The 12,146-nt window shown below is 32.1% G+C and overlaps 1 protein-coding gene across 1 annotated transcript; it reads left to right on the forward strand.

Moving 5' to 3' along the window:
* Nucleotides 1–916: 916 nt before the first annotated feature.
* On the forward strand, nucleotides 917–10,725 carry Gyg (glycogenin 1). The gene is made up of 11 exons (XM_080178655.1): nucleotides 917–1,567; nucleotides 2,230–2,302; nucleotides 3,371–3,457; nucleotides 4,238–4,358; nucleotides 5,072–5,184; nucleotides 5,908–6,023; nucleotides 6,624–6,712; nucleotides 7,105–7,166; nucleotides 8,348–8,395; nucleotides 9,424–9,522; nucleotides 10,567–10,725. Exons 1-11 carry the CDS (start codon nucleotides 1,473–1,475, stop codon nucleotides 10,651–10,653), a joined length of 990 nt encoding a protein of 329 aa, XP_080034781.1. The 5' UTR covers nucleotides 917–1,472; the 3' UTR covers nucleotides 10,654–10,725.
* Nucleotides 10,726–12,146: the final 1,421 nt, after the last annotated feature.

Here is a 12,146-nt window from a genome sequence, read left to right on the forward strand (position 1 = left end):
AGTACTTTTCTCTTAACATATGCTTGCAAAAAAAAGAAAATTGTTGCTGCATATTTTTACAAATACACAGACACAAAAAATAAGTGAAGGTCAAACGAAATTTTTCTTTTCATTGTAACCCAAATAAATCTTTTGGGAATCAAAATGATGTTTAAATGCGTAGCATTTTTACAAGTCCCAAGAGTTAAATTTAAAAATAAACTAGCTTAAAATCATCCCCAGGACACTTGTAAAGCTTTCGTCAAATGGAGAATTAAACGAACGTTAGAAGTTAACGAAATCTTAAGCTTCAGACAAAAAACCTTACTACTTTATATAATAGGATGAAAATATCGCATATTTATTGTGTTATAATTTAAGTTTTTAGATAATTTTAACATTAAAAAAAAATTGAATAATTTATTGCTTCTATATTTATCAATGCAAAACACATTTTTTTTCAAGAATATCACAAGACTTTAAATGTAAATTATATAAATTTTAACATATAAAATAATCATATTAGAATAGTTATAATATACTTAGGATGTATCCGTATGCCTAAATTTTATTAATAAGAACACCCTCAAAGTTTTACCTAATTGTTACTGGAATCATAATGTAATAGGAAGGTTCTAACTACATACCTAGATTTTATATTAACGATCTAAGTTAATCATTTCAGACGTTTTTTTGAGCTTTATTACTTTTGGATGTTGTCATTTGCTTTTAGTCTTTATTTCTTTTACTGTGAAAAAAGCTCAACAGGAAATGTCAACAATAAACAATATTTTTACAATTTTATTTTTAAAAGATCTAATCAAAATCATAATGAGAATTTAGATTATCTAATGATCATACTAATCTAAGATTAAAATATTTTTTTCCTTCTATTTTATACAATGCAAATTAGAAGATAACCTAAAATTTTGTCAGTAACTCGATAATACTGGAGGGAAAAGGTTATATTTGTGTCTTAGGACAAAGTGTATATTTGTTACTCAAAAGTTTGTACAGTTTGATAGTTTTTGTTATTTTACTTTTAATTTTTATATTAAATGAATTAGTTACGCATTGAATTTTAAACAATTATTGGAAGATTATAAACAGAGAAGTGTTGTATATCTTTTATTTTGATCTTACACTGATACTGCAATATAATACTTATAAAGGTGAATCATAAACTGGAAGTTTATACCAACAACTAAATCAATTTTAAATAATCGCAAAACCTATATTGAAGTATCAGCTATCGTTGGGGGCAAGGCCCTTGTAGATTTTACGACCTTTTTATCTGCCCCCCAATTACAATTTTATATTTATTTCACTTGTTGGCTTTATTTATGCCTGATAAAATGGATACAGTATTTTAAATATATATCAATAAAGTTTTAAAGAATATGTAAATGAAACAAATTTTCCTAAATTTACTCCTATTGCATCAGTTGAAGTATTAATCACTGACTTTTTCAGAACAAGCACAAACTGTAGCAATGTCGGAAGCTTGGGTTACTCTGACTACGAACGACAGCTACTCTGTAGGCGCCCTTACCCTCGCTACCAGCTTGAAAAGAGTTGGAACCACAAGGTATTGTTTTTTTTTGTCTCTGATTTTGATCAGTTTTTTGCAAGGTATGCTCATAGCTAATTTAGCTCTCTAATCTCTAAAGATAAACGTAACGTTCAGGTGGGGGGGGGGGGGGGTGGAGAAAGTCGATCATTTCAGGAAAGGTGTAAATTTATTTTAGAACCCCCTACCAACTAGAAATAAAAATCCTACTTTGATTTCTTTAGAAGATGCTTGTTGGGGTTTGATAACTATCATTGTTTAGTTATCTTTAATAGCCAACGAGAAAATATTTTTTTCTAGCTTTTCTAAAGACTAGATATCTTAAACTTCAGACAAAAAAGATAGAACTAGCTATTAACCGTAGTTAAAGTACTTGCTTAGTATTTAAGATTTTACTTTTTAGTAGCGAAACTACTCTATAATACACTATGCCTATCCGCCATTCAAGATATGAGGGATATGTGATTTTGTCAGCTCCTATTCAAGACAGACTGCTGATTTTTTTTTGTGAATATTACCTATAATATTAAGCTTCCGGTGTGTAATTTACTTTGTCCGTCGGTCAGCCATTATATAAATATCTAAAAATGCTCGTTATATCACCTTGTGCGGATTCCCATTCATGTTGTTTTGTGCTTCGCTGCTTATGAATGTTCTCATCCTGGTTTTTTATTATATAGGCAGCTAGTCTGCATGGTGACTAAAGGAGTCGGCGAGGGAATGCTCAACTGCTTAAAACAAAAATTTGACCATGTAAGTACGTTTGTAAGATAGGATGTATTTTGAAAAGTTGTTATTTTAGATGTGAAATAAGGGGGGGGGGGAGTTTGTACAGTTATAGGAAATGAAAATTCAGTATCAAATTTTGCCCTGTCCGTTTGGGCCTGTTTTTACAGTTATCAACCTAATTCTTTTTGTAAGCTCTCTTATATGATTGGATCTACTTGTAAAATTTGGAAATTTAATTTTGGGACTTTCCCTCCAGGGGCTAGTGGGGCAAAAGACCCCCTAAACACTAAAATTTTAAGTTCTGTGCTTATTTTTAAGATATTGAGCTGATTTTTTAAATGGAACCTTTTATTACATAGATGAGTTGATTAGCCACCCCATATTTCATTTTCTCACTTTACTTCTAGGGGCTTTTGGGGTAAAACAACCCCCCCAAATACAAAATTTATAAGTTTTGAGCTTACAAGCCCCTAGAAATAAAGTGCAAAAATAAAGTATGGGATGTCTAATCAACTCATTTATGCAATAAAAGCTTCCAAAAATAAGTCAGCTCCTAATGGCACTTGGGGTGGGGAGAGTTGAATCCCAAAACATATTTTTTTCAAATTAAGATTCTTTTTTAAAACTAAAAAAAATAAATCGGGGAGTGGGAGGTCGACCCTCTCCATTTTATCTATAATACAAAGTAGCTTGATGCCTGTCTGTCCGTCTGTCCCTTAAGATCTCGGTAACCACTGAACCGATCCGATTTACTCTTCAGGGTATATACCTATTGGTCCTGTGGTGGTTTTAAGCTATTTTCTTGGGGGGTGGGAAACTCCAAACCCCCCAAAAAACAAAAAAAATCCCCCCTTTTTTTAATTTGCTGAATATTTCCTTAGTCCTTTTAAGAATTTCAACAAAATTTTTTTTAAATCACCTCTTGGGGCAAAGCCCTTAGAGGCTAGGGGCGAAGCCACTAGTATAGTTAAATTGACGATCTCTCCATTTGCCCCCTAAATATTATTTTAGATTTATTTAACTAACGTGATAACGTGTTAACTAAAAATTATATGATAAACATATTCTTGTTTTTAATACTTTATAATCAAGGTTGTGCAAGTAGAGGAGTTGGACAGTAATGACGCCGCTAACTTAAAACTATTGGACAGACACGATCTTGGTATTACATTTACAAAGGTAAATGTTTCTTGCTGTTGCTTCCTACCGCTACGGTTAGTTGTATTGTCCAAAACCAGCGGCTACGCTCCTTTCATCTATGGGCACTGAATATTTCGGAGGGACTAAGAAGGGCTAGAAAAATTGCTTTAAGCTATCCATAGATTTGTATCTGAAAGTAAAATGGACAAAAATCTAAATTAATCACATGATCTAAATAAATCTTGCCTTAAATAGAAAATCCGTTCGGTTCAGTAGTTATTGAGATCTTAAGCTTCAGACAAAAAACTGTAATACCTACTTAATCTAATGGGATATATTTAATATTTTTACCCACAAAATTTTATCTTATTTTTGTCACAAGTTCCAGAAAGCTCAAACTTTAAGTAGCTGAATTTGAAATACAATTCATTTAATTACATATTGATAATCTTTGTATATAAGTAACATGATGTCTGTCCTTCTGGCTATACGGAAGGATCTTTCTAACTGCTGAACTGATATGATTGTTCAATGTAGCTTCTCTTAAGTCCTGGGAAGGATTATAACTTTTTGGGGGTACCATCCTTTCAAAAGGCCTCTAGGGTCTTAGTCGCTATTGAGTATTATCATATTGTAGGTAAGATGTTGGACCTACTTTATTGGTCAGTTTGTTTATCCAGTGCAGTAGGTGGGGAGGGGATGGGGGAAATTATGTGGATGAGAGGTATCGTTATTTTAGCCAGCTGCGAGTATCATTTTATTAAAGTAAATAAGAATCTGGCACAATATCCAAGTAATAATATATATATATTATCATAGATAAGATGTTGGACTCTGACCCAGTTCAGCAAGTGTGTGTTCCTGGATGCAGATGTGCTGGCACTCTCTCACTGTGATGAACTGTTCGACAGAGATGAGTTCTCGGCAGCACCTGACGCAGGTAAAAGAAAGTGCCATGTAAGCATGATAATTCCCACCCTTAATTTTTTGAAAAAATAATTAATAAGGGGATTTTTCGTACACTTTTTTATTATTTCAAGACCATCGACGTCCAAGGAGGTATTTATAAGGTTTGTTTACCCCGGTTAAATGTTGAAACCTGTCATTTCACCCCCTAAATATTGTTAAAGATATATTTACCCTTTCAAACCGTTGAAACCCCTCATTTTACCCCCTTAAAAAGCGTAGACGTGCTTGTCTGTAATTCTTAGTTTTCTTTAAATATCTGTATTTTGGTAAAATTGTATGGTTTTTTCATTAATGTTTTTTCTTGTTGTCATACTTTTATGATAAAAGTTCTAAAGAACGTGTCCTAACTTTTGTGACTTTTAAAAAAATAGCTGTTAGGTGCTTTAGTAAGTAGTAGATTTAAAATGATCCATAGAATTTAGATATGCAATCTGTTATTTTTGTAGACCTCTTATTTTTGAAGTAAATAAAAAATAAGTTGGATTTAAGGTTCTAAAACGCAACAAAAATTAGAAGAAAATTACTTTTTTAATTCTGGTGAGTAAATATTGAAAACTCTATTTTGTTGAACCCCGGGGAATCAAAAGTTTAAACTTTTGGAGCTCGTCACAAATGGGTTAAAAAAATCACAAGAGTTAGGACACGTTCTTTGCAATGCAATGTGTGAAGACAATTTTTATTTAGGTTGGCCTGATTGTTTTAATTCTGGAGTATTTGTGTTTAAACCTAGCCTGGAGACCTACACTAATATTATGAAATTTGCCAGTGAAACTGGATCCTTTGATGGAGGCGACCAGGTAAACTAATTCAAATCAGGAAGGGAGGGACATCAGGCTGTTACAATAGTACCCAAAGTTTTTTTTAATAATGTTTTATTATTCGATGGCTGAACAACATTGGGGATTTTCATTGAATTTGATTGGTTGGATCATTAAGTTGAGTGTCCTAACGTTTCAACTGATAATTGTAATCTAATGAAGGGGTGATTTTTGTGTATTATCATTCAGTATACACAACAATTTATCGTTCATTGTTTTATACCTTTAGTTCCCTTTATTGCAAGTCAATTTTAATCTGAGGTGGATTCTTAAAAAAATAGGGTCATTTAGTGAGGAAAAATTGTTTTTGTTAAAAATCCTCAAATCGCTCAAAAAATCTATAAAAATTAAACAAACCTTACGTTAATAACCCTTTGTTGATTTTATTTAATTTTTGTAGAATTTTTATGCGATTTTGGAGGATTTTTCACAAATTTTGCCTTCTAATAATTTTACCTCACTAACTAAGTGACACTAAATTTTTTAAGAATGCACCTCTGTTTTAATATTCTTTTAAAGCAGTTAGGGAGGTATCCGTGGCAGTTAATTAATTCTATAATCATAGCTTTCCCTTCAGAGTTATTCACAAGTCATTATTCCACGGTTAGATTTGAGGGTTGAATATTTACTTTAACCTCCAATCATTGCAAATATCCTTGCAAATTGTTTTTGTTTTTATGAAATTTTTGTTTCTTTTTGTAGGGTCTGTTGAACAGTTATTTCAGTGATTGGCCCCACAAGGATATTACAAAGCATTTGCCTTTCACATACAACATGGTCGCTAGTGCTACTTATTCTTACCTTCCAGCTTATACCAAGTAAGTTTACTTACCCTTGTAGGGGCGTCGTGTCTCAGTGGTAGCACACTGAGCTACGGTGGTGAGAGTTCGAGTTCAATTCTCCATGTGTTGACTCTAATTTCTCTCCACAATAATAATCGCACAATTTCCTCTGCTTTTGTAAGAATGGGATTAATGAGTAAGTTTTTATACCCAATAGCCACTTCATAATATCAGTACTACCCTTATCCCAAGCTCCTCTGCTGAGAGCGTCATTCATTATGGTGACTTAATTTGGGACACCTGCCATACTCGGCGAGGGTTGAGGTAATAATGAGGATCTCTCATGAGATAACTGGTCAAGTCATAATGTGCTTGATAATCCTAGTGGCTGTACAAAAGTGTCTCAGCCTACTCCATGACTACTTAGGTCCAAACCCTAAGAATCTGTGGCTAATCAATCAATTAAACTTACCCTTTTAAACATAAACATATTTATTGTTAATGTTAATTTTAATTGTTAATTGTTAATGTTATTGTTATGTTAATGAACTTTCTAAATACCAGTGATATATAACATGGGGCCAGTTTTAGCTGATAAAAAAACATATTACTTTTTTAATTGTTTTTTTTTTTCAGGTTTGGAAAGAATGTGAAGATTGTTCATTTTATCGGTGCAACAAAGCCATGGCTAATTCACTTTGACGGCAAAGGCGAACCCCAAATAGGTTACTTTTTTATTCCAATTATAAGAGTCGTTGATAAATTTTCATTTTTGCCCTTTATATGAAATTTATGATATATGCGTCCAAGAAACTTGTCAGCTGCTGTTAGAGATAGACTACTGCATTTGATTCCTTTTAGAAAGTAGACTTGTTACATGAATTACAGTAGAATAACATGGTTTATGTAAAGTAGTTTTCTGTTTTATTGTTCTAGGACACTTAACATCTAATCTATAGATATTTTTGTCCACCTGAATTTATTGTTTATTTGTCTATTATCGTTTCTATTTTTTTTTTTTTTTAGTAGCGAGGCTACTTCATAACTCACCTAGTTTGCAAAACTCAATGATTTTTTTGTGCTTCGCTAATTATGAATGTAGTCATACCTGTTTTAGGTGGTACTGAACAGCACACAAAGAATCATCTGCAGCTTTGGTGGCAGTTGTTCTCAAATGAGGTAAAATCCTTATATAAAGGATGTTTGTCCCTGGAATAACATTACCCCACCCCCAAAAAAATTAAAAAATTTTTAATTTGTTTTCATTTAAAATTGAAAATGATGGGGGGGGGGGCACCCCCCTCCTAAATAAAATCACCTACACCCCTGAAGAATTTTTTTTACTTTTTCTTTTAAGATCTAAAATAAGAAATTGGGCTATCTTATCAAATTCGACTCTCCCATCTTCAAGTGCCTATAGGACTCGAAGGGCGTAGCCGCTAGTGAAGGTATATAGGGATTACACAATAAATCTAAAATCAATTTTGTTTTCTGTCTTGGACTTTCATAAACACTCCTATTTCCAATTACTGTTATTTTGTGGATACATCTTGTTTTCAAGGCTTTTTAGCTAGAACTTTTAAATACTATTCTCATAATCCCTATAATAAATTAACAGGATGTATGTGAGTTTGTACTGAAGGTTCTATAGGAAGCTGTTTTTGTCTGTATTGAAGGATCTCGCTAACCACTGAACCAATATGGTTCTTAAAGTGAAGCTTCTTATCAGAGGGTTTTAGGATATTTTTATGAATAATTCTGGGTATGGTTCTGGGTTATTTTTTAGCCCTTTCATAAATCTTCAAATATAGAGCCCCTTGAGGCTATGGGCCTTGTGGCTAGTTCCTCTATAATTTACTATAGTTACTCCTTACAATTATTTTTTCAAAATTTATTGTATTGAGGGTTTCCATGCCTAACCTAACCGGGCTTTGACATTATGTTTTTTTGGCTGGAGCGAGACGGGCAGCTATAGGCAGTGAAAAAGTAATAAAAAAAAAACATAAGAAATAATAAATTGAATGAAAACATTTTACAAATGGATGTAGTTGGCATCAATCTCTAAATTTCACGAAAAAATAGGCACTTCTATTAAAATCACCTAGATTATCATGGTTTTCTAATGTTGATGAGTGATACCGGCAACTTAAGTTAGAATCTCTCCTCCGGGAGGGAAATGAAAACCATGATAGAAAAGGGGATAGTCACACAGAGAATGATGAAATTTATGAAACCAATAAACGGTTTTTTTTGAGTTTGCGGTAACCGGGCTTTTGGATCAGGTTTGTCACGAATGTATTCATTAAATCTTAAAAATTTAATATTTGGTTAAAACTGTCGCTATATGAAATATTTTTTAGGTGAAGCCTATGTTGGAGAAATCTTCTGCCTTCAAAGTTTCCCATGAGGTTTGTGACTTTTAAAAGCGAAGCTAATTAGGTTCGGTCTGTCCGTTCGTCTGTACGTCCGTCCATAACGGATAGCTTTGTTCGTTGATTTAGGCCTGTTAGAATTGTCCTATCGATTTCAAACTTTGCATGATTATTTCTGTAGTAGTTAGGTACGATTTAGAAAGCGTAGCAACTCGATAATTGTAACCAGAATGTCCGTACGTCCATTTTAAAAAAGTTGCTTTTTCACTTTTTAAACAACAGTTTTTTAGGTGATATAATTATTTGAGTGATCAGATTTTTGGAAAACTGATTCCTATTACAATAAGGTACATTATTATAAGCGAAGCATCTCTATAATAAAGTCCAAAAAATGTCAGTATGTCCTTAAACAGTATTCTGTATTTGAAAAGTTTTGTAACAAATTTGCGTATAATTTTGTCAACTTTTATAATTATATTTTGTATATTCGGTTTTGACACTCTACAAGGGGTAATGTTCGTCTGTCATACTGTTTCTGAGCTTCGCTTTTATAGACGTTGTCATACTTGTTTTTTTTATTTCAAGAAGGGGAAAGACTTATCTACAATTTTTTTTCTCAGCCTCCAATAGATATATAGCAATGTACAAAGCTTTACCTTTCATTTGTAAATCCTTAAGTATATAAAAGTAATAGAATGGCTGTACCGTAGGATCTTGCTGAATTGATAGGTTTCTCCTTTACAATGTAGCTTCTTATGTTTTGGAAGGTTTTTATTTATTTTGGGAGAGGGGACAACAATTTCAAAATTTATAAGGAGTGGTTTATTTTCAGAATAGCTTATCATGCTAAGAAGCACTCTAGATCAATTACCTATCTAAATCTTCCACTTAATTTCAGCAGTAAGCTATAATCAACAAGCAAAATAAATCTAAAATAATATTTTGGACATAGGAAAAGGTCATCTTTACTATGAAGTGTTGTGCTCTATCAAATGTGATTATTCACTGAAATGTGTATTCGCCCAATCATTAAAAAAATTTAAAACTATTTTTTTTTCTTCTAGAGCTATCAGTTTATGAGCAGTCACGTGGCCCCGACCTTCACAGCATGTCCTCCCCCACCACCCTCTCCACCAACTGATTCCAGAGCTGATTGGGAAAGGGTAATCTTTTGGTTTTGTATTAATGAAACTCTTTAAGCTCTAGTATTTTACCTTCTCAAACATTCAAGAATAATTATTGCCTCGTATTATAGACAGCTTAAAGATTGAAAACGGTTTAGTCAGCCCTAAGTACCGGGCAAACAAAATTGATATGTATTTTATGACTTATATCTAAATATTCGTGTAAAGTTGTCTAAAACACTATGCTAACATTTTTCAGTATTGCTGAGAACCAGTTCTAATCCAGCAAACATTGATAGGTTTCGAAGCCATAGTGGAAAATTTTTATCAGTCCTTACTTATTTTGTTTGAATATTCATTTTTGGCATAGCTTGAATGATTTATTTATTTAATATAAACATGAAATAAAGGTAGAGAGGAAGGGGTTAGTGGGTTTATGTATAAATCCCACAAAACCTTAGAAACCGCCGAAAAAGATATTCTCCAATCAAGTTAGAATTCTAGAATTTTTAAGCTTCTGGGATGTTTATACAATATACATATACTATTCTATATTTTACAGGATTTTTAAATAGCTGATTATTAATTCGTTGTAGTTATTCTATTAATACATCTAAACAGGAAGGAATTGGAATTTTGTTTTCATTGCCAACCAGCATAAGTTTTCATTGACACTAATCTTGTTATGTGTTTTAGTTTTAGAATATAGAATACGTGGATATATTGTTAATATGAACCTTATTTATTAGTCAGTTCGTTCATCCAGTAGGAGGGGATAGGGTAAAGAGGGTTGATTTGGGTTAGCCCAGCTGTTTAGGGTTATTTTAGCCAGCTGTAGCCTGTTAGTATCCCTTTATTACAGTGGTACATGAAAATCTGGTTCAACATTCAAGTATGTTTCCTGTATCGCGTTGAAACCGATTAATATCCGTTGGTTTAGAACTAGTTCTCATCCATACTGAAAAATTATGTCTAGCATCGCAGTTTTCTACGGACATAAAAATTGTTTTAATCTTATAATGTACATTTTATATGCGCGGAAAACTGTTTATAATATGATGCGTGAAATAACTATTTTTTTAGGGATCCCCCGATTATACTGGAACGGCCTCCTTCAATAACATTCTCAAGAAAATTGATGAAACTCTGGCGGTTAAAGACAGCAACTAACATACAAATTTTATCCTACAAATTTTGTTAAATATGTTTTAACATTTTATGTAAATAAAAGTTAAGTTTTATTGATTTAATTTTTTTTTTTACTTTACACTTTATAAATAATTTCGTAGAATTTATTTTCTTTTTCCCCAGCTTTTATGTGAAAATGGATATTTTTTCAAATAATATTAATTGAGTTAATTTCAGAATAATTTTCAATTCCTTCCATAATAATTAGGAGTATTAGGTTCAATGTCTTCATTTTCTTTCAAAAACTTCTTGGAAAGGTTTTATAAGGTTGCATTACAACATGTTTTTTTTTTGATTCCATAAACGGTTTCCATGTTATTATTTTATCCATACGCTATTTCCATTTTATTTGATTTGTATCTCATGAAAATATATATGCTCTAGATTTATAAGTATACACCGAAAAACGTCCTAATGCAACGGACCTCCTAATACGATAAACGTCCTAATGCGACATTTCTTAAGTAAAACCTAAAAGATGTTATTTTTAAATCTTCCAAAATTAAAAAATTCTTTAAAAAAATTATATACTAACAGTGTAAAAATCCAATCCAATAGGGCGATAAAAAACACAGGCACGAAATTCAAAACCGAAAGGGGACTATCCATGAACGAGAGCAAGTGATTTTAAGCACCTTCCAGCTTAGATTCTAAATGTTATTTAGTTGAATATATTATGGTTATATTCGACATCGTTTTATCAATTTTAAAAAAATAAGTGTAACGATAATTTTCTATGAATAAAACTTTGAAATGTTAAGCATTTGTTTATGAAATATCATCAAATATTTTGTTGAGTTTAATGGTTCAAATAAAATAACACGCCAAAACATAATCAAATGCTGTAAATTACGAAAGTACACTAATAAAACTGTTAACAATGTTACAAGTTACCATCCCTTTATCTAAATCAACACTTTGAATTAAAAATGTTTACTTTTGTGTCACAGCAGGTTGAACTCAACAAAACATTCGATGATATATAGTAAAAAAATTCCTAACATTTTGAAGCTTTTTTTCATATAAAACTATGGTAAAACTTATTTTTTTAAATTTATAAAACAATATTAATCATTCCAACCCTTCCCCACCTACTGGAAGACTATACTGGCCAATAGATTAAGTCCAACCTAGCAAACTAAATGACAATTTCTCACCTGTCATAATATCCATTTATATTATATTTTCATGTTCATAATTAACATTGTTTATATTTAAGCATGTTTAACTTTAACAAAGCATTTAACCTTATAAATCAAAATATCAATTCTAACAATGAATATCTAAGGAGCCAGTAACATCATTTTATAGCTAAACTAGTGGCTACGCCCCCTTGAGGCCTCTAGTTAAAAACCTTCCCAGTACCTATGGGAAGCTAGCCTGTAAAGGAGAATCATATTGGTTCAGCGGTAAGCGAGATCCTTCGGTACAAACATACAGACACACAGACAAACAAACAGAGACATCCTGTTACT

The sequence above is a fragment of the Acartia tonsa genome, chromosome 12 (assembly GCF_053477335.1).
Source record: "Acartia tonsa isolate MP-2025a chromosome 12, ASM5347733v1, whole genome shotgun sequence".
Lineage (NCBI taxonomy): Eukaryota > Metazoa > Arthropoda > Copepoda > Calanoida > Acartiidae > Acartia > Acartia tonsa.

What these genes read in the sequence shown, in the direction of transcription:
- Gyg (XM_080178655.1), top strand. Translation starts at nt 1,473, where the DNA reads ATGTCGGAAGCTTGGGTTACTCTGACTACGAACGACAGCTACTCTGTA. An exon ending in AAAAGAGTTGGAACCACAAG is followed by an intron (nt 1,568 to 2,229) that starts GTATTGTTTTTT and finishes TTTATTATATAG; the next exon opens with GCAGCTAGTCTGCATGGTGA. An exon ending in CCAGAGCTGATTGGGAAAGG is followed by an intron (nt 9,523 to 10,566) that starts GTAATCTTTTGG and finishes CTATTTTTTTAG; the next exon opens with GGATCCCCCGATTATACTGG.